General features: G+C 35.6%; 2 protein-coding genes across 3 annotated transcripts; both read left to right on the forward strand.

Moving 5' to 3' along the window:
* The first annotated feature begins 1,304 nt into the window (after positions 1-1,304).
* Positions 1,305-22,264, forward strand: LOC138327882 (uncharacterized). Its single transcript, XM_069274325.1, has 4 exons — positions 1,305-1,531; positions 6,623-6,724; positions 21,434-21,546; positions 21,929-22,264. Exons 1-4 carry the CDS (start codon positions 1,349-1,351, stop codon positions 22,044-22,046), a joined length of 516 nt encoding a protein of 171 aa, XP_069130426.1. The 5' UTR covers positions 1,305-1,348; the 3' UTR covers positions 22,047-22,264.
* LOC138327881 (zinc finger protein 862-like) lies at positions 6,739-10,952 on the forward strand. 2 transcript variants are annotated; one of them, XM_069274323.1, is made up of 8 exons: positions 6,739-7,758; positions 7,928-8,163; positions 8,369-8,458; positions 8,585-8,750; positions 8,850-9,927; positions 10,137-10,274; positions 10,380-10,557; positions 10,677-10,952. In XM_069274323.1, exons 1-5 carry the CDS (start codon positions 7,078-7,080, stop codon positions 9,114-9,116), a joined length of 1,440 nt encoding a protein of 479 aa, XP_069130424.1. In that variant the 5' UTR covers positions 6,739-7,077; the 3' UTR covers positions 9,117-9,927; positions 10,137-10,274; positions 10,380-10,557; positions 10,677-10,952. The 2 variants fall into 2 exon arrangements, with proteins under 2 accessions (XP_069130424.1, XP_069130425.1); XM_069274324.1 differs by having other exon boundaries at positions 8,585-8,708.
* Positions 22,265-23,474: the final 1,210 nt, after the last annotated feature.

Here is a 23,474-nt window from a genome sequence, read left to right on the forward strand (position 1 = left end):
TTGAACATGGTTCTTACATGACCCTGGCTGTTAAATAGGACGTTAAAATAATCAAACAAACATAATTCCTTTTGTTTTTAATGACAAATTTCATGCGATTTTCACCCCTGGATAGTTAAAGGTGGTCATATTCATGTACATGAAGTTAATCCTGGAAGAAGTGTATTTGATTGTGACAATAAAATAATTACCTTTAAAGTTATTTTATTCCAATTCTTTTAAAACTTTTTGTACATGCATCAATTTTCACTTTCGGTGATCTTTAAAAAAATCCGTTATCTCGATTAATTGTTACTTTGACTAGTTTAGAGGACGGTATATCTTTTTATCTCATCTTATCTTAAACGTTTTCGTCTGTGGTCTGTTTTCCCGGTGGTACCACCCTAAACGTGGAAATGAACGCCCAATTTCCATTGACATTCCTCGAGTGTGCAGTACGTCTGTATGTTATATATCAAATTACCATCTGGTCGAAAAAAATGTGCTCGTGCTTTCATTTTATCACATATACAGTAAATTACTGCATGGATAAGCACAACCGTAAGTAAATTGATATTTAATTAAATTTAGTGATAATTGCAACTTGATGACACTTATACAATTTGATTATTTAAAATACAGATCACCTTAATCATTTTGTACAAGTTCAACACACAGTGGTGCGTGTAGAGTGAATTAGTAAACTTTAAAATTAAGGTGTCTACTCAGAGACATAGATTTATATCTTAAATTTCTGGTCTATGTTCTGTCAGGCCAATTAATGGTCGGTCGATTTTATCAATAGAAACATTAGGCGAATTAATGAAATTATAAAGGAAAATCTATTTCTTCTTGAAATGAAATTTGTGCATACTTGTATGTACTTGTGCATTTGTATATATACCAAGTGTCAACGTGTCAATAAACCTTCGCTCTCTTTCTCTAGGCCCATATATACAGCTCATTAGATCCAGCTTACGTTATTAGAAAACTAAAAACGGGTAGAGTCTACGAATTTTTTCGACGGCGAGTCTTAATTTTCTGTTTCTTTTTTCCCTTTCCAGTAAGTAAAGTCCGTCCAAATTTGTAATTTATAAGAAATGCATTTATTTCTGCTTGTGTCGGTCATGTTAAAATCGAAAAGAAAGGACCGTGATTGTCTTTTAGAAAAGACCCGCGCAATTGACATATATATAGTCAGTTTCGTTTATTGGAATACGGTCTCCGCCATTATGCGGAGTGATCGCAACTGTGACCGATGGGTCTTTTCTGAAACGGTCTATAACTTAACCGGAAGTTGAACACTCTGTATGGAATCACGTGGCCGGTGGTGAATCTGAGCCTAAGGTGCTTCCTTTTACGTATCCACATGGTCGCGACCTTGCTTTCTATTTTTGCAGCGTTCAGTCGTGCAGAAGTCAAGATGTCCGGCAATGACGAAGTATCGTTTATTATGGTGAAACCCGACGGAGTCCAGCGCGGACTTGTCGGTGAAATCATCAAGCGATTTGAGAACAGAGGATTCCAGCTCGTTGGATGTAAAATGATGTCGGTAAGAATGATATTTATGAAAAAAAGCCGGCCGGCATTTTATTTCATGATGGAAGCCATGTTGCACGTGGACCCATAGATGTATTCGTCACAAAGAAAGAAAGTAATGTTCAAACCTTTCGAAAGGCTGCAATAAGGGTGGGCTGATTATTTTTACTTCAGTTTATTGTTGGCTTTGGAAAACAAACTTTTTAGGCTAATAAATTATATTGTTGAACATTGTTGTACAATGTGTGAATGTGACGTCATCGCGATCACTTGGTTATAAATTGTGTATAATTTTCATTTCCTGCTTTCAGAGTAATATTACTAGCTTATATTGTTATAGACTGTATATATATAGCTACTAGACTAAGCCTGTACAGGATAATTCAATCGTTGCTCCAGTTTAAATGCAAATGCATTGTAATATAATACGTGTCGTCTACTCAGTATAATCTTTATAATCTGTCTCGACAATACTAGCTTTTGTTGCACAGACCTGCATGGTCACTGGTCAATTCGCTAATGTCTAGGTTTTTTTTATATATTTTAAATAGCTTCATGCCTTTTTCTTTCACAGTATTCCTCATTCGGATAACTCAAATGGGTAACTGTTACCCATGTGCAGGGTTGTGCCCAACCTCAATTGTTTTACAAAAATCTGTCAAGCACACATATATTACATCTGCACATGGTTACAAAGCCACAAAAGGATTTTAGATATAACTATGTCCGTCAGAAATAAGCTTATTTTAGAAACAAGAAACAAAATATGGATTATCTAACTATATATAACACATTTTTATTTTAATCAAAAACACACACAAAAAATAAAACGTGATCGGTCAATTACTACATCTGTTTAAATCAACCTTAATATTCTCAATATTCAAGTCAACTTTTATTTAATAACTATGCATAAATGTCATGCTGGGTCAGTGTTTTTCCTGCCTATATATTTGGGGCCGAAATTCGGCCTCATTCCCAATTGTATTTCTTGTTATTTTTTCCAAAAAATCTATGTCTAAATTTCCCAAAACAGTGAGTTGAAGCGTATTTTGTGTGACAAAACAAAACAAAAATCTGGAAATTCCAAGTTTGAACATTGTATTTTAGTATACATTCTTACTATGATTCTTAGAGAAGGATAATTGTTTATTTCTACCTTTTCCAAAATTTCCATAAACACCGTTAAAATTTTTCCCAATTTCCTACTTTTATCGCACAAAAATTCCCAATAATCACCAGGTGGCAATTTCCCAAAATACCCAGGAAAAACACTGTGGGTTAATTTATGATATTGGAATTCGAAATTTACTCATGTCGTGGTGTATAGGTTTGAGAAATGTTATTTCTATTTGCTAGCTTTGATAGAAATACAAAGTCAGAAAATCTTGAACTCAACTTTAGATAAAATGAAGTCTTGTATACATTTTGATATTGTCTTGCAAAATTGAAAAGTACATGTATGGGAATCTCTGACCTTGTACTTGGTTCAATATTAAACGAGAATGATCATGCATGGTCAACAAAACTTAGTGTGAATATATATATATATATATATACAGCTTAATTTTCTTCTGCATATATACTATATTCTTGTATATACAAAAGAATTGATTGTTTGTGCAGAAATTGTAATTTTCTTTATTGACTCCAATGTTGAAGCTGGCACATGCAGTTATCCATATTTCCATAACAACTGCATGCTGTGCCTGATTACCTCTTGGTACTGTGTTTGCCCAGGACATGAGAACTTACTGCGCAGAGTTTACACCCGGTCCACCCCAACTGCGAACGATGCGTGTATATAAACCCCTACCGCTCTACCGCTGACTTGTATCGATGTATTGAATGAGTGTAGTTATAGGAGATTTCAGAAAAGATGGCGTGACGTCACAGAAAGTTTACATCCGCGTCCTCAAAGGTACAAACACGGTATGGCGACTAATAAAAACAATAACAGATACGTACATCCCTGATACACAATCGATACGTTGACAAAAGTATACACTTTCATACTTGCAAATTCTGATTTCAAAATAGTTTCTTATTGTTTCAGAGGTTACAGACATTTATATTTACAATTGTTTATTGCTAAATATATTTGTTTAGATTTAGTGTTGAAGCCAGCTTGCGAAGCGGTACCGGGCCGTCACACGTACCCGCTTTTTGTTCACACGTTGAAATCCATGTTGTGAAAAAGTTATGAATAGATCATTGATTTCAATGTATCATATTTCTGTTATACACGAACAATCTGTTCATAACACTATTTAATATAAATATAACGAAATGTGAACCACCTGGCCAAACCACGGCCGCTCGTGCATGGCTTCGCTGGTAGATCACCTCGGGCAACAGCCGATAGTTGGGAAATTAATAATATTTATACGTAATTACCAACACATATCTCAATAAGTACTTGTAAAATATATATATTTCGTTATTTCCCATGTATATATTATTTCAAATGAATGGTATAAACCACCGTTTACACATAAATGAAGATATACATGTATGTGTACGTAGACGTACAGTATGGCTGCCGATATCTCGAAAAATAAAATAGTGAAATCGTTCAATTTCATGAGTTTATTTTTTATTTTTTAATCACTTTTATTCCATGTGCCGTTATGTGAAGTCCCAAATTGAGGTGATATTACTTTTAAATAATTTGAATACATGTTAGATAGACTACATTTAGATTTTTGAATATAGCTACAATGTAGATCGTAATTACTATAAATGCCGACCAGGACACATTGCGCACGGCTTTGAGAATTCTAAAATACTTAAAGTTTTGTTTAAAAATATTATAAAAAGTAACTATAAAATGACTCATTTGAATGTTATAAACTAAATTCCAAAATTTCTAACGAAAAAGTTAACCAGAATACACAATTTTGTGACTATGAAAAATGACGAAATTCGGGATCTCGGCAGTACTGTACGTAATGGCTGCAGTGCGCTTGGGGTATCTACGAAGGCAAATTTTAATTTGGTCATAATCACACATCGAAAGGTGTTTTACCAAGTAAGACTTAGAAAACAGTAATTTAATTTGTAGTTTCTGTCAATTTTGTAACTTCTGTCAATGTTTTATACGTAGGTCTAATGGCGACCGTGTTTTTTTCTCGTGGCGGTAGAAAATGGAGTATATAAACGGAGTAAAATATATTAATACCAGATGTTTATATCTAAATATTATTGTTAAATATTTTTATTTACCCTTTTTATGATTAAAATAACGCAATAGTTCTCGGATTGTCGTACTATTTATTACAATAAAATGTAAACAAACATCGCAAGCGGCTGTTTTCCCTCTATGTTTATGTGTAGATATACGGAGTTGTACCTTTGAGCGCCCGGATGTACCTTTGTGTGACGTCATCGCCATCTTTTCTGAAATCTCCTATTTATAGACTCCAGTACTGTCGCCAAATCCACAGGTAAACTGGTACTGGATGCTACGCTCGGGCCTCTCATCCAGCTTAACGAAACTGAATGGCTAGTTAGCTTAACCGATCTATATATCATCAACAATGCGTCTGTATCTACTTAAAAACAAAACAAATATTCTTCAAATTGCATAAAAATTCACTTGACTAGTATTTCTTTATTTTAGATATTTTAACAAATCTTCATATTTCTAGTAAAACTGCATATGAAACTCCTTATAGATCTAGCTATGCTCATTAGGTAGGGAACCGCCATAACATGTCCCGGCTGCAGGCCGTGTGCAAAAAGTCAAAACACACGTGGGATTTATAAGACGAGTCCTAAACTGTCCTATATTTAGGATTTTCAATAAGTGGTTTGTAATATTATTACAGCAAAACTGACAAGCTAGAAGGTTAGTGGCATTTTAACCGTACTGTTATATATAATTAGCCATCAGCTTGGATCTGGTGCCGTACAGATAGTGAGTTCACTCACGATGTGATTATTGCAAGCCAACGTAAATGCTATCGGAATGCTCTTTAAAGTTTGTTAATGATCTCAAACACATTTAAAACTTATTGTGGCAATATTAAAGTAACTAAATTATAATATTTTCAAATAGTTCTGATAACTATTCATGTGTAATATCTCCAGACATTGACATGTGTACGGATCGAATACGGCGGACTGCCAATGTTTTTGACATGTTCTGCAAGATATATTTCACTGTTTCAGTTACGGTGGCCAATAAAAGAAAACAAGCACAGTGCAATTATATTATGTTATTTCTTCTAAATACAACACTTTTTGTGCAAGTTGTCAAGCATTTATTGTGAATGTTTTGCAATGAAATTACCACCTTAACACTGAATTTGTGGTTCCCCGGACATCGTTTTCCCCAAAATTTGAATGCGCAAAATATACCGATAGTAGATTTTTTTCAGTATTTAAAGCCATAAGAAAAAATACATGTGCAAAGTACACTGGTGTGTAAGTAACACAAGATTTTACGGTATTTGTAACATTTACGATTGTGTTTGGTATAGCTGATGTAGCCAGAGCGCCCCGCGATTTACCTGTGGATTTGGCGACAGTACTCGAGTCTAAAAATAGCCACGTTGTGTCGGTAGAGTGTTAGCGTTTATCGCTACACGGTACAGAATTTCTCGCTGTGTTACAAATCAATCGATTGACGGTAAGGAACTTCATAATATTTATCATTCGCAGTTGGGGTGGACCGGGTGTAACAGTTGTAGAGGTCTCCGGCCAGAGTTTGCTTTAACTGATTTGTCTCACATTATTTCACACACAATACTGTACTGTTCATTCCATGCCTGTTTTTATGATATCATTGCAATATTTCTATATATGATATATACTTGAATGATGGATAAACTGCAGGAGGGTATTAGTCGTCCAACCACAGTTCTAGTTGTAGGAAGTTTTATTCCCCAACATTGAACAAGCAATATGGACATGTCTAATTGCCTATAATATTATTTGACTTTTAGAGCATAATCTAATTACCTACTTTTGACAGTTAGATTCGTTACTGCCGCACTGAGTGCCTACATTACTGTTTTATTTGATAAATATATCCTATATTGATTTGGTTTTCAAAATATTTAATTGATTGAATGACATTTCTTGATTTTCTCCTGCACAGCCATCAAAGGAACATTTGGAAAAGCATTATGAAGATCTCAAAGCCAAACCTTTCTTCCCCGGACTCATTAAATACATGTCTAGCGGACCAGTTGTTGCCATGGTGAGTATTTATATACTAGTCAGCCATCGACACTAACGTAAGACCGGGGGCCCGAGGCCCCTTAAATTTGATACGGGCCCCCTGATTGTCTGTCGTTTGTGGCCCGGCGGGCTCCTGACTATTTTACAAGAAAAATAATAATAAGAACAGGTAATCCACTGAATTTGCATTATGTCGAGTGTCTACCGATCTAACTACGAGCACTAATAATTCAGTCGCACTCTCGCAAACGTGTAACGAACAAATAAGCTACGTGAATCTTTTATGTTAGCGGCATCACCGAAACGCTTGTTATAAATACAATCCAATCCTTCCTATCATAAGCGTCGGAAAGACTTCGATTACATTCTAAGATGTCGTTTTTGAGTAGATGGTTGGGAGCTCCTCCACCAGCGAAAAAAACAAAAACCTCTCAGGAAATACAACAAAGTAATCAAATATATGAAAAAACGAAGAGGCAAAGGTCCTTCCAGAAGGACTGGAAGGACCGATTTCATTGGCTTGATTACTCTGAAGAAAGTAAGTTGATGAAATGTACGATCTGCATCAAATATGACAAATCTGTTCCTCCAGGAACATTTGTGACAGGAACCTCCAATTATAAGATTGACATGCTAAGACGTCATGAAGGTTCTGAGACGCACATTCAATCCCTACAGCGCCACACAGCTCTTACGTCCAAACCAGGTTCCTCTTGTGCAGAGAAATCTCTTCTCACCATGAACAAAGCTGCAGCTTCCAAGCTTGTGCTGCTTATGAGGAATGCCCATTTTATAGCTAAACTAGGAAAGCCATATACAGAGTTTGTAGCGATGTGTCATTTGGATACAGCTAAAGGAATTGACATTGGTCAGACATATATCTCGGATAAATATTGCCAGAAGTTCATTGCCAGTATAGCTGACATTAGGAGAGCTGAACAGAAAGAAATACTCAACAAGGCTGCTTTTATTTCCGTGATTTCGGATGGGGCTACTGATTGCTCATCTAAAGAGACAGAGATAGTGTATGTGAGAACCTCGATAGACTGTGAGGTAGGTTGATAATTTTAATATTAATTAAGAAGTTTTAATTATTGATATTGGCCATTTTTCCATTAAATTCCATGACCTGGTCAAATAAAAATGAATATATCCCATGTAAACATTTAAAGTCACCTGTGGTAAAAAAATATTTATTTATTATTATATATTTTTATTACAGCTTTCCACATTGTTTGCTGGCTTGAAGCATGTCGGTAAAGGTGATGCAGACACAATCACTCGGGCTATTACAAATGTATTGGATAACAGTTTCCCTGATAACTGGAGAACAAAGATTGTGGCTATGGGCACAGATGGGGCATCAGTTATGGTAGGAAAGAAGGGTGGAGTAGTTAAAAAAATGGCAGATGGCACAGAGAGACCTTTCCTAAAGGGAATTCACTGTTCTGCTCACAGGTATTTAGTTTAAAATCATCTAGGTATTGTTTCACATCTGATTTGATTTTGTTCAAAAGAGAGATAGCAAATTGTTACTTGTTAAAAGCTCTCATTAAGTACATTTTAATCATGGCTTGTAGTTACAAGTATTAAGATTTTGAATTCTTTATTTTATCACTTAGCAAAAAACAATTAGTGCCATGTTATATTTTGTTTTCCCCAGACTGGAGCTAGCATACAAGGATGCAATAAAGACAGTGCCCCTTCACCAGAAAGTTGAGTTGCTCCTTCTCAATCTTTATTTATTTTACAAGTAAGTAACAGTTTAGATGGTAATTGACTCAATGCTTCAATTTTTTCTGTGTTGTATGTCAACGCTCATGTCAAAATCTAATACTTATTGGAAATTAGAGTTTTTCCTTTTTAATTTGATTATTAGGTACAGTCCTTTAAACAGATCAAATCTGCGTGCAACCTTTGCCTCCATGGAAACACCACCCAGGATCCCAACACGCATGGGGGGCACTAGATGGCTTCCTCATACAAAACGGGCGCTTAAGCAGGTGATTGAGGGCAATGAAGGGATTATTCTCCACCTTCAACAGGTACCATAGCTTGTTCTTATTGATTTGAATTTAATTGAGATGCTATTAAAATAAGCTTTTACAAAGTAACTTATATGATTAATTTAAAACAAAAAACAGATGCAGCAAAATCCTGCAAAGGAGTCTAGCTGTAAAGCCAAAGGCTTCCTGAAGCTGCTACAGGAACCATCAGTGCAGTACTGGTTACATTTCATGGCAGACGTTGTGAAGTGCTTGTCCAAAGTCACGGAAACTATCCAGGAAAAAGATAGTAATGTTGGGAGCATTTTCACTGAGCTTGAAGGAGCAAAGGCGATACTGGCTAAATACAAAACAAGGTATTATACAAAGCATGTTATACAATATATTCTATTATGGTGTTGGTAGCTTTAAACCTAAGCATGTTTTTACCTTAATAAGCTAATCCTGACTAAAACTTGTAATAATATCCTAGGTTTGTGGAGTTTCAATCTAGTGGCATTCTCCTCTATTCTTCAAGCTTCCTCTGTCTCACTCTGTGCATATTAACCTTCTCTGCAAATGTAAATAATCACCTACTTTCTCTTACTATTAATATGCCAATGGTAGCTTGTGTACACATATTTAACCACCTCCCTGCTTTGGAACTCTTAATTGGTAGTGCTGGTCCCTATCTGCGCAAGGTGTCCACATCTGACCTGGACGAAACTCTTTCACTGCGGAAAGAAAGACTGCTTGATTCCCTGATCACTGCCATCTCCAGCAGATTCGCTGGTGATGGCAGCCTTTTCACAGATGCTGGTGTGATCCTGAATATAAGATCATGGCCCAACTTCAGTGAAGATATAGGTAAAATATGTGGGGAAAAAGCGTAATAATAGTCTTAATTTGACTATCAGTATAGATGTAACCAGTAACTTATATTTCAGGTTATATTAGAAATATGGCTGAGTTGATCAAAACAAATATAAAAGATTATAGTAAGATTGTATGCAATTTTGTAGACTTTAATATGATAAAAGACTATTGCCACTTAGAGAATCTATAACATTTTAACCTGTTAAACTGTTGTTTTGTTTTAATGTCAGAATTTTGGAGATGAGCATATCCAACAATGAGTGGATCTTGCAAGACCTGCATTGGAAGTTTGTTGTCCTGAGATTGACTTGAACAACATAGAGATGGAGTGGACCAGATTCAAAGTCTGTCTTACATCAAGGTACGTACCAGTACTTTATTAATGAAAAACAAATAGATTATAGAAATCGTGGTTGTAGCCAAATAAAGGACATTATCAAAGTACAAGTCATCATTAATGAAGTGTTTTTATCTCCATTATGCAAAACACTAACAATTATTTCATGATGCAAATTCCAGGATATTATTTTCATTCAGATTGATAAAAAACATGAATTTTCAATTTAATAGGAAGCAAACTGTTCAAGGCATGACATGGCCATACCTGGCTGCAGCTTTTGGGAAGTCCTATCCATCTCTTTTCATTCTGATCAACTATCTCCTGACCCTACCAGGATCTTCTGTTGATACAGAGTGAGGCTTTTCCTGGTAATAATATTACACATTTGTTTATTCATATCTTTTGTAAGAAAACTGCATTAAGTAATTTATTGCCTCTAAGGTATTTGTAACAAATAGATTTTAACTTTGCAGTCTGAAAATGGTCAAGAGTGACTGGAGATCACGGCTTGGGGAAGCCAATTTGTGCGACCAGATGCTTATTAAAATGGAGGTTGCTGAGATTGAAGAATTTGACCCCATGCCAGCTGTCCACCACTGGAAGACTTGTGGGGAGAGAAGTAGGCGTCCATTCTACAAGGATGATCTAAAGGTGATATAACTGGATAAAATGTTTTTTTGTTTTCAAGACAGCATTTGTTATTGTTATCATTTTGTCATATTTCAAAAAAAAAAATGTCAAAGGCAAATCAATTTCTATGTCTATTACAGAAATGCAGTGTTCCAATGCAAGTTGTCATCAGGCAGCCGTTGTCAAGGTTTGACAATGTCCAGGAGCATGAGGAGGAAGTTGAGGATGACAATCATGTTGAGGAGGAAGGAGAAGAGGAAGAATGTGTGGTTCACCAGCAAACTGACCCAGATGAAGAAGAATCTGATGATGATGAATTTGATAATATGTGCAAACAAGACTTGTTACAGTTACAAAGGAAAGCGTTTAAGCTTTTAATGGAAAATTGAAAATAAATATGAACAATCAATGATCAATTTTTGTGTGATTTGCTTTTATTAAACCTACTGAAGGTACCTAAGGAAAAACATCTCCGGAAAGGAAGAAATTACTTCATTCATCAATATATTATTATTCTAGAAGAATTAAAAATATCAATATTTAATTTGATCAAAATCCAGGGCCCCCTGATTTCCATCAGGGCCCCCACTTTTATCATCAAAGGAGCCCGGAGGTCTCCTAAGCAAATAAAGTTAGTGTCTAAGCCTGATTTTTGGGTAGCTACTAGACTAAGCCTGTACAGGATAATTCAATCGTTGCTCCAGTTTAAATGCAAATGCATTGTAATATAATACGTGTCGTCTACTCAGTATAATCTTTATAATCTGTCTCGACAATACTAGCTCTTGTTGCACAGACCTGCATGGTCACTGGTCAATTCGCTAATGCCTGGTTTTTTTCATATATATTTTAAATAGCTTCATGCCTTTTTCTTTCACAGTATTCCTCATTCGGATAACTCAAATGGGTAACTGTTACCCATGTGCAGGGTTGTGCCCAACCTCAATTGTTTTACAAAAATCTGTCAAGCACACATATATTACATCTGCACATGGTTACAAAGCCACAAAAGGATTTTAGATATAACTATGTCCGTCAGAAATAAGCTTATTTTAGAAACAAGAAACAAAATATGGATTATCTAACTATATATAACACATTTTTATTTTAATCAAAACACACACAAAAAATAAAACGTGATCGGTCAATTACTACATCTGTTTAAATCAACCTTAATATTCTCAATATTCAAGTCAACTTTTATTTAATAACTATGCATAAATGTCATGCTGGGTCAGTGTTTTTCCTGCCTATATATTTGGGGCCGAAATTCGGCCTCATTCCCAATTGTATTTCTTGTTATTTTTTCCAAAAAATCTATGTCTAAATTTCCCAAAACAGTGAGTTGAAGCGTATTTTGTGTGACAAAACAAAAAAAAATCTGGAAATTCCAAGTTTGAACATTGTATTTTAGTATACATTCTTACTATGATTCTTAGAGAAGGATAATTGTTTATTTCTACCTTTTCCAAAATTTCCATAAACACCGTTAAAATTTTTCCCAATTTCCTACTTTTATCGCACAAAAATTCCCAATAATCACCAGGTGGCAATTTCCAAAATACCCAGGAAAAACACAGTGGGTATACATATTTCCAATGATCATTGTGAAATTCGAAAAATTTACAAACGGCTGTCGTGGTGTAATAGGTAATTTTTGGAGGAATTGTTAATTCACAAATTTTCTAGCTTTGATAAGTGAATTTACAAAAGTCAGCAAATCTTGAACTCACACTTTAGGTTAAAATGAGCCGTCTTGTTAACCATTATTAGATAATTGTCTTTGGCACAAATTGATAAAAGTTACAATGTAATGGGAATCGCTCTGTACCCTTTGTAACTTGGTTCAATAATTAAAACGAGAAGAGAATGAATCATGCCATGGATCGACAAAAACTTAGTGTGTATATAGTAAACCCTATATATATAAACAGGCTTAATTTACTTCTGACATATATACTATATTCTTGTATATACAAAAGAAATTGATTGTTTGTGCAGAAATTGTAATTTTCTTTATTGACTCCAATGTTGAAGCTGGCACGCTGCAGTTATCCAGTATTTCCATAACAACTGCATGCTGTGCCCTGATTACCTCTTGGTACTGTGTTTGCCCAGGGACATGAGAACTTACTGCGCAGAGTTTACACCCGTGTCCACCCCAAACTGCGAACGATGCCGTGTATATAAAAACCCCTACCGCTCTACCGCTGAATTGTATCTGATGTATTGGAATGAGTGTAGTTATAGGAGATTTCAGATAAAGATGGCGTGACGTCACTAGAAAGTTTACATCCGCGTCCTCAAAAGGTACATAAACACGGCTATGGCGACTATCTATAACAATAACCAGATACGCTACATCCCTGATACACAATCGATACGTTGACAAAAAGTATTACCACTTTCATACTTGCAAATTCTGGATATTCTAAAATAGTTTACTTAAATTGTTTCAGAGGTTTATACAGACAGTTTATATTTACAAATTGATTATTTAATGCAAAATAAACTTTGTTTAGAGTTAAGTTGGTGAAGCCAGTACTTGCGAAAGAAGCGGGCTTACCACAGGGCCGACACACGCGTACGCCGCCTATTTTGGTTCACAGACGTTGATTGAAATCCATGTATGTGAATAAGTTAGGAATTAGAACATTGATTACAATGTATCATATTTCAGTATAATACACGAGAACAATCTGTTCATTACAGACTATTTTGTAATTTAATTATTAAACGAATTGTGAAACCACGCCAGGCCAGACCACGGCCCTCGTGTGCCATGGCTTCTGCTGGTAGAACACCTCGGGTCAAACTGCCGCTAGTTATGGGAAAATTAATAATAATTATAGCGTAAATACCAAACACATATCTTCAAATAAGTAACTTGATAAAAAATATATATATATCGTTATTTCCCATGTATATATTATTTCAAATTGAATGGTATAAACCACCGTTACACATAAATGAAGATATACTATGTATATGTGTACGTAGACGTACAGTAAGGCTGCCGATATCTCGAAAAATAAAATAGTGAAATCGTTCAAATTTCATGAGTTTATTTTTTTATTTTTAATCACTTTTATTCCATGTGCCGTTATTGTGAAGTCCCAAATTGAGGTGATATTACTTTTTAAATAATTTGAATACATGTTAGATAGACTACATTTAGATTTTTGAATATAGCTACAATGTAGATCGTAATTACTATAAATGCCGACCAGGACACATTGCGCACGGCTTTGAGAATTCTAAAATACTTAAAGTTTTGTTTAAAAAATATTATAAAAAAGTAAACTATAAAATGACTCATTTGAATGTTATAAACTAAATTCCAAAATTTCTAACGAAAAAGTTAACCAGAATACACAATTTTGTGACTATGAAAAATGACGAAATTCGGGATCTCGGCAGTACTGTACGTAATGGCTGCAGTGCGCTTGGGGTAATCTACGAAGGCAAATTTTAATTTGGTCATAATCACACATCGAAAGGTGTTTTACCAAGTAAGACTTAGAAAACAGTAATTTAATTTGTAGTTTCTGTCAATTTTGTAACTTCTGTCAATGTTTATACGTAGGTCTAATGGCGACCGTGTTTTTTTCTCGTGGCGGTAGAAAATGGAGTATATAAACGGAGTAAAATATATAAATACCAGATGTTTATATCTAAATATTATTGTTAAATATTTTTATTTACCCTTTTTATGATTAAAATAACGCAATAGTTCTCGGATTGTCGTACTATTTATTACAATAAAATGTAAACAAACATCGCAAGCGGCTGTTTTCCCTCTATGTTTATGTGTAGATATACGGAGTTGTACCTTTGAGCGCCCCGGATGTACCTTTGTGTGACGTCATCGCCATCTTTTCTGAAATCTCCTATTTATAGACTCCAGTACTGTCGCCAAATCCACAGGTAAACTGGTACTGGATGCTACGCTCGGGCCTCTCATCCAGCTTAACGTAAACTGAATGGCTAGTTAGCTTAACCGATCTATATATCATCAACAATGCGTCTGTATCTACTTAAAAACAAAACAAATATTCTTCAAATTGCATAAAAATTCACTTGACTAGTATTTCTTTATTTTAGATATTTTAACAAATCTTCATATTTCTAGTAAAACTGCATATGAAACTCCTTATAGATCTAGCTATGCTCATTAGGTAGGGAACCGCCATAAACATGTCCCGGCTTGCAGGCCGTGTGCAAAAAGTCAAAACACACGTGGGATTTATAAGACGAGTCCTAAACTGTCCTATATTTAGGATTTTCAATAAGTGGTTTGTAAATATTATTACAGCAAAACTGACAAGCTAGAAGGTTAGTGGCATTTTAACCGTACTGTTATATATAATTAGCCATCAGCTTGGATCTGGTGCCGTACAGATAGTGAGTTCACTCACGATGTGATTATTGCAAGCCAACGTAAATGCTATCGGAATGCTCTTTAAAGTTTGTTAATGATCTCAAACACATTTAAAACTTATTGTGGCAATATTAAAGTAACTAAATTATAATATTTTCAAATAGTTCTGATAACTATTCATGTGTAATATCTCCAGACATTGACATGTGTACGGATCGAATAACGGCGGACTGCCAATGTTTTTTGACATGTTCTGCAAGATATATTTCACTGTTTCAGTTACGGTGGCCAAATAAAAGAAAAACAAGCACAGTGCAATTATATTATGTTATTTCTTCTAAATACAACACTTTTTGTGCAAGTTGTCAAGCATTTATTGTGAATGTTTTGCAATGAAATTACCACCTTAACACTGAATTTGTGGTTCCCCCGGACATCGTTTTCCCAAAATTTGAATGCGCAAAATATACCGATAGTAGAATTTTTTTCAGTATTTAAAGCCATAAGAAAAAATACATGTGCAAAGTACACTGGTGTGTAAGTAACACAAGATTTTACGGTATTTGTAACATTTACGATTGTGTTTGGTATAGCTGATGTAGCCAGAGCCCCCCGCGATTTACCTGTGGATTTGGCGACAGTACTCGAGTCTAAAAATAGCCACGTTGTGTCGGTAGAGTGTTAGCGTTTATCGCTACACGGTAACAGTTGTAGAGGTCTCCGGCCAGAGTTTGCTTTAACTGATTTGTCTCACATTATTTCACACACAATACTGTACTGTTCATTCCATGCCTGTTTTTATGATATCATTGCAATATTTCTATATATGATATATACTTGAATGATGGATAAACTGCAGGAGGGTATTAGTCGTCCAACCACAGTTCTAGTTGTAGGAAGTTTTATTCCCCAACATTGAACAAGCAATATGGACATGTCTAATTGCCTATAATATTATTTGACTTTTAGAGCATAATCTAATTACCTACTTTTGACAGTTAGATTCGTTACTGCCGCACTGAGTGCCTACATTACTGTTTTATTTGATAAATATATCCTATATTGATTTGGTTTTCAAAATATTTAATTGATTGAATGACATTTCTTGATTTTCTCCTGCACAGCCATCAAAGGAACATTTGGAAAAGCATTATGAAGATCTCAAAGCCAAACCTTTCTTCCCCGGACTCAGATTAAATACATGTCTAGCGGACCAGTTGTTGCCATGGTGAGTATTTATAATTATTAAAGCATTCTTAAGATGTCCGTTTTGTGAGTCAGATAGGTGAAGATGCTCCTCCACTAGCGAGTCAAAAATCATCAAACCTCACATGGAATTAGACACACTAAGAAGTAAATCTTAGTATATAAAAATATCGAAGTTGTGTCTACAAGGTCCTTCGCAGGAAGGACTGTTGAAGTGATTCGATCCTCCATTGGTCTTGAGTTGTAATTGTGTGAAGTAAGTAAAGTTTGATGAATAATGTACGATATGGCACATCAAATATGTACAAATCTGTTACTCCACGGAATCAATTGTGACAGCGAAATCACAAATTATAAGATTTGACATAGCGTAATACTCTTCATAGAAGGTTCTGACGACGCACATTCAATTCCCATACGACGAGCACCACTGCACTTACCCGTCCACAAACCAGCGATTCCTCTTGTGTGCAGAGAATTCTTCTTGCCCTCACCATGAACCAAAGGTCCGCCATCTTCACCAAGCTTGTGCCTGCTTATGAGGAATGCCCATTTTCATAGCTAAACTAGGGAAAGCCATATACAGAGTTTGTAGTCGATGTGTCATTTGGATACTGCTAAGGAATTGACATTGGTCATGGACATATTATCTCACGGATAAATATTGCCAGAAGTTCATTGCCAGTATTAGCTGACAAATTAGGAGAGCTGAACAGAAAGCAAATACTCGAACAAGTGCTGCTTTTATTTCCCGTGGGATATTCGGATGGTCTTGGGCCTACTGATTGCTCATCTAAAAGAGACAGAGATAGTGCTATGTGAGAACCTCGATAGACTGTGAGGTAGGTTGATAATGTTAATATTAATTAAGAAGTTTTAATTATTGATGAAATTGGACCATTTTTTCCATTTAAATTCCATGGACCTGGTCAAATAAAAATGAATATATACCCATGTAAACATTTAAAGGTCACCTGTGTGTAAAAAAAATATTTATTTATTATTATATATTTTTATTACACGCTTTCCACAATTGTTTGCTGGCTTGAAGCATGTCGGTAAAGGTGATGCAGACCACATCATATCGGGGCTCGATTACAAATGTATTGGGATAACAGTTTTCCCCTGATAACTGGAGAACAAAGATTGTGGCTGATAGGGCACACAGATGGGGCATCAGTTATGGGTAGGAAAGAAGGGTGGAGTAGTTAAAAAAAATGGCAGATGGCACAGAGAGACCTTTTCCTAAAGGGAATTCACTGTTCTGTCTCACAGGTAAATAGTAGTTTAAAATCATCTAGGTATTGTTTCACATCTGATTTTGATTTTGTTACAAAAGAGAGAATAGCACAATTGTTACTTGTTAAAAGCTTTTCTCATTAAGATACATTTTAATCAGAGGCTTGTAGTTACAAGTATTGTAAGATTTTTAATTCTTTATTTTTTCACTTCAGCATAAACAAACACATTAGTGACCATGTGATATTTTGTATTTCCTACATAACTGGGATCTCATCATACAAGGATTCAATTAAAGACATTGCCCCTTCACCAGAAAGCCTTGAGTTGCTCCTTTATCAATCTTTATTTATTTTACAAGTAAAGCTAACATGTTTAAGCATGGAAATATGACTGCAAATGCATCAATTTGTTTTCATGTGTTTGTTCCTATGATGTCAACAGCTCATGGTCATGGTCAATTTAATACTATATTGGAAATTATGAGTTTATCCTCCTTTTTAATTTTGATTATTAGGTACAGTCCTTTAAACAGCATCAAATCTGCGTGTCAAACTTTGCCTCCCATGGAAACACCACCCATGGATCCCCAACACGCATGGGGGGGCACTAGTTGGCTATCCACATACAAAAAACGTGGCGCTTAAGTCACGGCCCCGATTGAGGGTGCAGATGAAGGGATTATTACATCCCTACCTTCTCTAACTAGGGTACCATAGCATGATCCATTTTGATTTGGAATTTAATTGAGATTCTTATTAAAATATAGCTTTTTCAAAAGTACCTTATTTGATTAATTTAAAAAACCATAAAATCTGATGCAGCCGAAATCCTGCCAAATGAGTCTAGCTGTTAAAAGCCAAAGGCTTCATGATGCTGGCTACAGGTACCATCAGTTGCAGTAATGGTTACATTTCATGCTGCAGACGTTTGTGAATTGCTTGTCCCAAAGTCCACGGAAACTTTTTATATCCGATTAAGAAAATAGTAATGTTGGGAGCAATTTTCACTGAGATTGATGGAAGCAAAGTGCGATACTGGCAAAATAAAAAACCAGGTATTTACACATAGCAAGTTTATACAATATTATTAACCTATTAAGGTGGTTGGGTATAGCTTTAAACACATAAGCATGTTTTTACCTAAATAAGATATCTAGACTAATAAATTGTAATATAATATCCTACAGGTCTTGTTTGAGGTCTTCAAATCCTAATTGGCCACATTCTTCCTCTTATTCGTCAAGCATCCTCTCGTCCTCCCTCATGTTGCTTAATAAACCTTCATCTGCAAATGTAAATAATTCACATTACTTTTTCTTCTCTTACTAATTCTATATGCCAATGGATAAGATACTTGTGTACTACCTATTTAAATCCACCACACTGCTTTGGAACTCTTAATTGGTTATGTGTCTCGTGTCCCCTATACTTCGCGAAGGAGCTGTCCACATCTGACCTGGACGAAACTCCTTTCACACTGACTGGAACAGAACGACTACTGGAGTTTCCCCTGATGTCTATGCAACTCCAGCAGATTCGTATTTGGTGGATAGCACGCCTATTTTCGCAGAATGCGCTGGTGTGATACCGCGAACGCTATGGAGTATCGAATGGCCATAGATCTTCAGTGGAAGAATTTATGAGGATAAAATATGTGGGGAAAAAGGGTATAATAGTCTTAATTGGACTATCAGTATGTATAGATGTAACCACGAGCTAAGACTGTGTAAATAGTTCACGCGTTATATTTAGAGAATGAGAGCTGAGTTTGATCGAAAACATGATAATATAAAAGATTATGTCATGTAAGATTGTCACTGCAATTTGTGTGTAGAGTGTTAAGTATCTGTAGAATAAACAGACTATTGCACCGCTTAGAGTAAATCTCTATAATGTCCATTTTATTAACAACTGTTTAAAATGTTGTTTGGTTTTTAAATGTCAGAATTTGGAAGATGAGCATATCCAACAAGTTTAAGTGGATCTTCGACAAGAACCTGACATTGTGAAGTAATCTTTGTCACTGAGATTGACTTTGAAACAACATAGAGATGGTAGTGGACATCAGATTCAAAGTCTGTCTATCACGCATCAAGTTTACGTAATACGCGGACATGTACTTTATTAATGAAAAACATAACTAGATTATAGAAATCGTGGTTTGTAGCCAAATAAAGGACTGATTATCAAAGTGACAAGTCCTCATCATTAATGAAGTGTGTTTTTATATCCATTATGCACCAAACACTAATCGTGTGTGTATTTTCATGATGCAAATTCCAGGATATTTTTTACATTTTCAGATTTGATAAAAAACATGAATTTTCAATTTAATAGGAGAGCAAATAACTGTTTCAATGGCATGCAACTCATGGCCATACCAGGCAGCAAGCTTTTGGGAAGGTCCAGCTATCGCAATTACTCTGTTATCATTCTGATCCCATAACCTGATTCTTCCTGACCCTACCATCAGATCTTCTCGTTGTGATGCAGAGAGAGGCTTTTTTCCTGGTAATAATATTAACACCATTTGTATTATATCATATCTTTAATTAAGAAAACTGGACATTAGGTAATTTATTGCCTCTAATGTATTATGTATACAAATAGATTTTTAATCTTTGTGCAGTCTGAAAATGGTCAAGAGTGACATGAGATCACTGGTCTTTGGTGAAAGCCAATTTGTGCGAGCCAGAATGCTATATTAAAATGGAGGTATGCTGAGAATTGAAAGAACTTTTACCCCATGCTCAGCTGACCACCAAGCTGGATGGACTTGTTTGGTGTAAGAGTAGTAAGGCGTCCATTCTACAAGGATGATCTAAAGGTGATATAAACTGGGATAAAATGGTTTTTTTATTTTTCAAGACAGCATTTGTTATTGTTATCATTTTGTCATATTTCAAAAAAAAAAAAATGTCAAAGGCAAATCAATTGTTCTATGTCTATTACAGAAATTGCAGTGTTCCTATGCAAGTTTGTCATCAGGCAGCCGTATGTCAAGGTTTGACAATGTCCAGGAGCATGAGGAGGAAGTTGAGGATGACAATCATGTTGAGGAGGAAGGAGAAGAGTGAAAATGTGTGGTTCACCAGCAAACTGACACCAGATGAAGAAGAATCTAGATGATGATGAATTTTGATAATATGTGCAAACAAGACTTGTTACAGTTACAAAGGAAAGGCGATTAAAGCTGATGTTAATGCGAGTGTGTATTTGAAAAAATAAATTTGAAGACAACTGATACACTATGAATGCAAAATTTTTGTAAACTTGTGATTTTGACTTTAATATAAATCCTTACTGAAAGGGTACCAAAGGAAAATCATCTCCTGGAAAGGTAAAGAAAAAACTGTCATATTCATCATACGTCGTATAATAATTCTAGAATGACATAAATGTATCAATATTTAATTTTGATCTTAATCCAAGGGCCCCCATAATTCCATCAGGGCCCGCCTCTATTATACATAAAAGGTAGCACGGAGGTGTCCTCCTAGAGCAAACTAATAGTTATGTTTCTATTTATAATTAATGATTTGATTGAAGTCTCTTCATTAAATACATGTCTAGCGGACCAGTTGTTGCCATGGTGAGTATTTATAATTAATGATCTGATTGAAGTCTCATCTTATGACATGCTAGATGTGTTTATCATACTTGTTCAGGGGCTTTAATCGATGCAAGAGAGTACTTGTCCCCTTTTTTTTTTGCCATTACAATTTAAAAGAAAAAAAAAAAAAATCTCTAAAATCAAAAAGAATTACTGCTAGTACTGTATCCCCTAGGGTATCATAAAAGAGGATATTGATAGGCCGATAATTAAAAAGATATGGTTTTGAGCATTTTGTGAAAGGGCCAAGCAACTTTTTCACCATAGTAAATAAACAGTTATACTGTCCTTGATTAAGTCTTGAAACTACTACTGTATGTATCCAAATTTTTACTGTTGTCAGCAGCAGGTAGATGTTATATTATAGGCCTAGGGAAACTGCTCTATACATCATAACCAAGTTGTTGATCGGGGTCTCCATGTTTCTGTCTTAATTGTCATTTTGTTGCTTTGCAGGCCTGGAAAGGAAAGCAGGTTGTAAAGACTGGCCGTGCCATGCTCGGTGCCACCAATCCTTTAGATTCTAATCCTGGAACCATTCGTGGAGACTTCTGCATTGATGTTGGAAGGTAATCTTCATTGATCCAATATAAAGATTCCTTCAGGCCTGGTATAAACTAATCATGATTATGTAATATGATTGATATATATTTACTTTCTACTTCAATAGCTGCATTTGTGCAGAGAATACTCTTTGTATAGTTTGAATTGGTTGTGGGTATTTTGGAGTTTGCCTGGAGCATTTAAAGTATGTTGTGGATAGAATTTTCTGTCTTTGACCAATAGGACAGATTCCAGTTATGTATAATAGTACCTTTTTTTTTTTTTTTGGTTGTACAGTTCTATATAGTTGTCAGCTTGTTAGCCTTGAAAGATTCCAGCAAAAGGTTATGTATTTGAAGTTTCATTTTATTTATTATTTCAAAATGTTTAATTTGTTTTATTTAACAGGAACATTTGCCATGGAAGCGATTCTGTAGAAAGTGGAAAGCGAGAGGTGAATCTCTGGTTTGGAGAAGGAAACACAGAAAAATATTCCCTAGTATCAGAGAGCATGATATACGAGTGAAAATTAAGTTAAAACAAAGAAAGAAAAAAGACTTTGAGATTTGGTGAGCAGCGATCCGTGGGGTTGTAATCTGTGATACACATACATTTTGATAATGTTTTTTGACCAACAAATATGACAATTTATATACATGTACATCAGGATAGTGCTAGCGAAAAGAAAATCATGAAATATGTGCTGTAGAAAATCTCGCATAAATTAAATTAAACAAAACAAAACCTAGTTCTTGTTATTCTTTTAAGAGGTCGTTGTAAACTCACACACCACATTTGTGGATAGGGCTCTACTGGAACATGTAAACTCACACACCACATTTGTGGGTAGGGCTCTACTGGAACAATCCCCATGCACTTGTCTCTCATTGGAGGTCAATAAAAATTACAAGGGCTTTATTTTGAAAAGTTTATATCCTCAATGCTCCAGGGGGTTACTATCACTTGACGCTATATATACCCCCTCAGATCCCTGGACTATCTCCTAGTAAAACTTGAGTTCAGGAGAGAAAAAACCTGACCAATCACAAGTCTGTAAAGGCTTCCATTGAAGATTACAGAGAGAATGAGGGCAACATGGTCAACTACTCCTACAGTGTTAGAGGTAAAGCATGACGAGACACTTTTGAAACATAACATCGTGTCGGCAAAATAATGTTCAATTTAAAAAACGGCTGACCGCTTGACTCGCATGTTATGGGAGTACATTGTCAACCAGTTCGAACATTACTCAAAACCTTTGATGTACATAAAAAAAACAAATTACCTGTGTCTATTAAACTGCCCTCAGTTTTATTATGAAATAGTCCAGGAATGGATATAATGTCAGTGATAGTAACCTATCAAGTATTGAGGATGACTGGATGATGACAAGCCAAGTTACTTTTTAGCTCACCTGGCTCAAAGGGCCGGTAAGCTTATGTCATGGCGCGGCGTCCGTCGTCCATCCATCCGTCAACATTTCCTTTAAATCGCTTCTTGTCATAAAGTACTGCATGGATTTTAACAAAATTTGGTCAGAAACTTCCTTAGGGGATCAGATTTTGCATAAATGGTGACCCTGACCCCCCTGGGGCAGGAGGGGCTGGGCCCAATAGGGAAAATAGAGATAATTCCTTTAAATCACTACTAGTCATAAAGTGCATGATGGATTTTAACCAAATTTGGTCAGTAATATCCTTGGGGGAAGGGGATCAGATTTTGCATAAATGGTGACCCTGACCCACCGGGGGCAGGAGGGTCGGGGCCCAATAGGGGAAATAGAGGTAAATCCTATAAACTGCTATTTGTCCTAGAGTTCTGCATGGATTGTAACCAAATTTGGCCACAAGCATCCTTGGAGGAAGGAGAACAGAACTTGTATAAATTTTGGCTCTGACCCCCCGGGGGCAGGAGGGGCGGGGCGCAATAGGGGAAATAGAGGTAAATCCTATAA

This window comes from Argopecten irradians, chromosome 7 (genome assembly GCF_041381155.1).
Source record: "Argopecten irradians isolate NY chromosome 7, Ai_NY, whole genome shotgun sequence".
NCBI classification, from domain to species: Eukaryota; Metazoa; Mollusca; class Bivalvia; order Pectinida; family Pectinidae; genus Argopecten; species Argopecten irradians.

Excerpts from the sequence above, each read along its gene's own strand:
- LOC138327881 (XM_069274323.1), top strand. The coding sequence starts at position 7,078 with ATGTCGTTTTTGAGTAGATGGTTGGGAGCTCCTCCACCAGCGAAAAAA. Across the intron at positions 7,759-7,927 it reads GAACCTCGATAGACTGTGAG|CTTTCCACATTGTTTGCTGG; the intron begins GTAGGTTGATAA and ends TTTTTATTACAG. Across the intron at positions 8,751-8,849 it reads TTATTCTCCACCTTCAACAG|ATGCAGCAAAATCCTGCAAA; the intron begins GTACCATAGCTT and ends AACAAAAAACAG.
- LOC138327882 (XM_069274325.1), top strand. The coding sequence starts at position 1,349 with ATGGTCGCGACCTTGCTTTCTATTTTTGCAGCGTTCAGTCGTGCAGAA. Across the intron at positions 1,532-6,622 it reads TTGGATGTAAAATGATGTCG|CCATCAAAGGAACATTTGGA; the intron begins GTAAGAATGATA and ends TCTCCTGCACAG. Across the intron at positions 6,725-21,433 it reads GCGGACCAGTTGTTGCCATG|GCCTGGAAAGGAAAGCAGGT; the intron begins GTGAGTATTTAT and ends GTTGCTTTGCAG.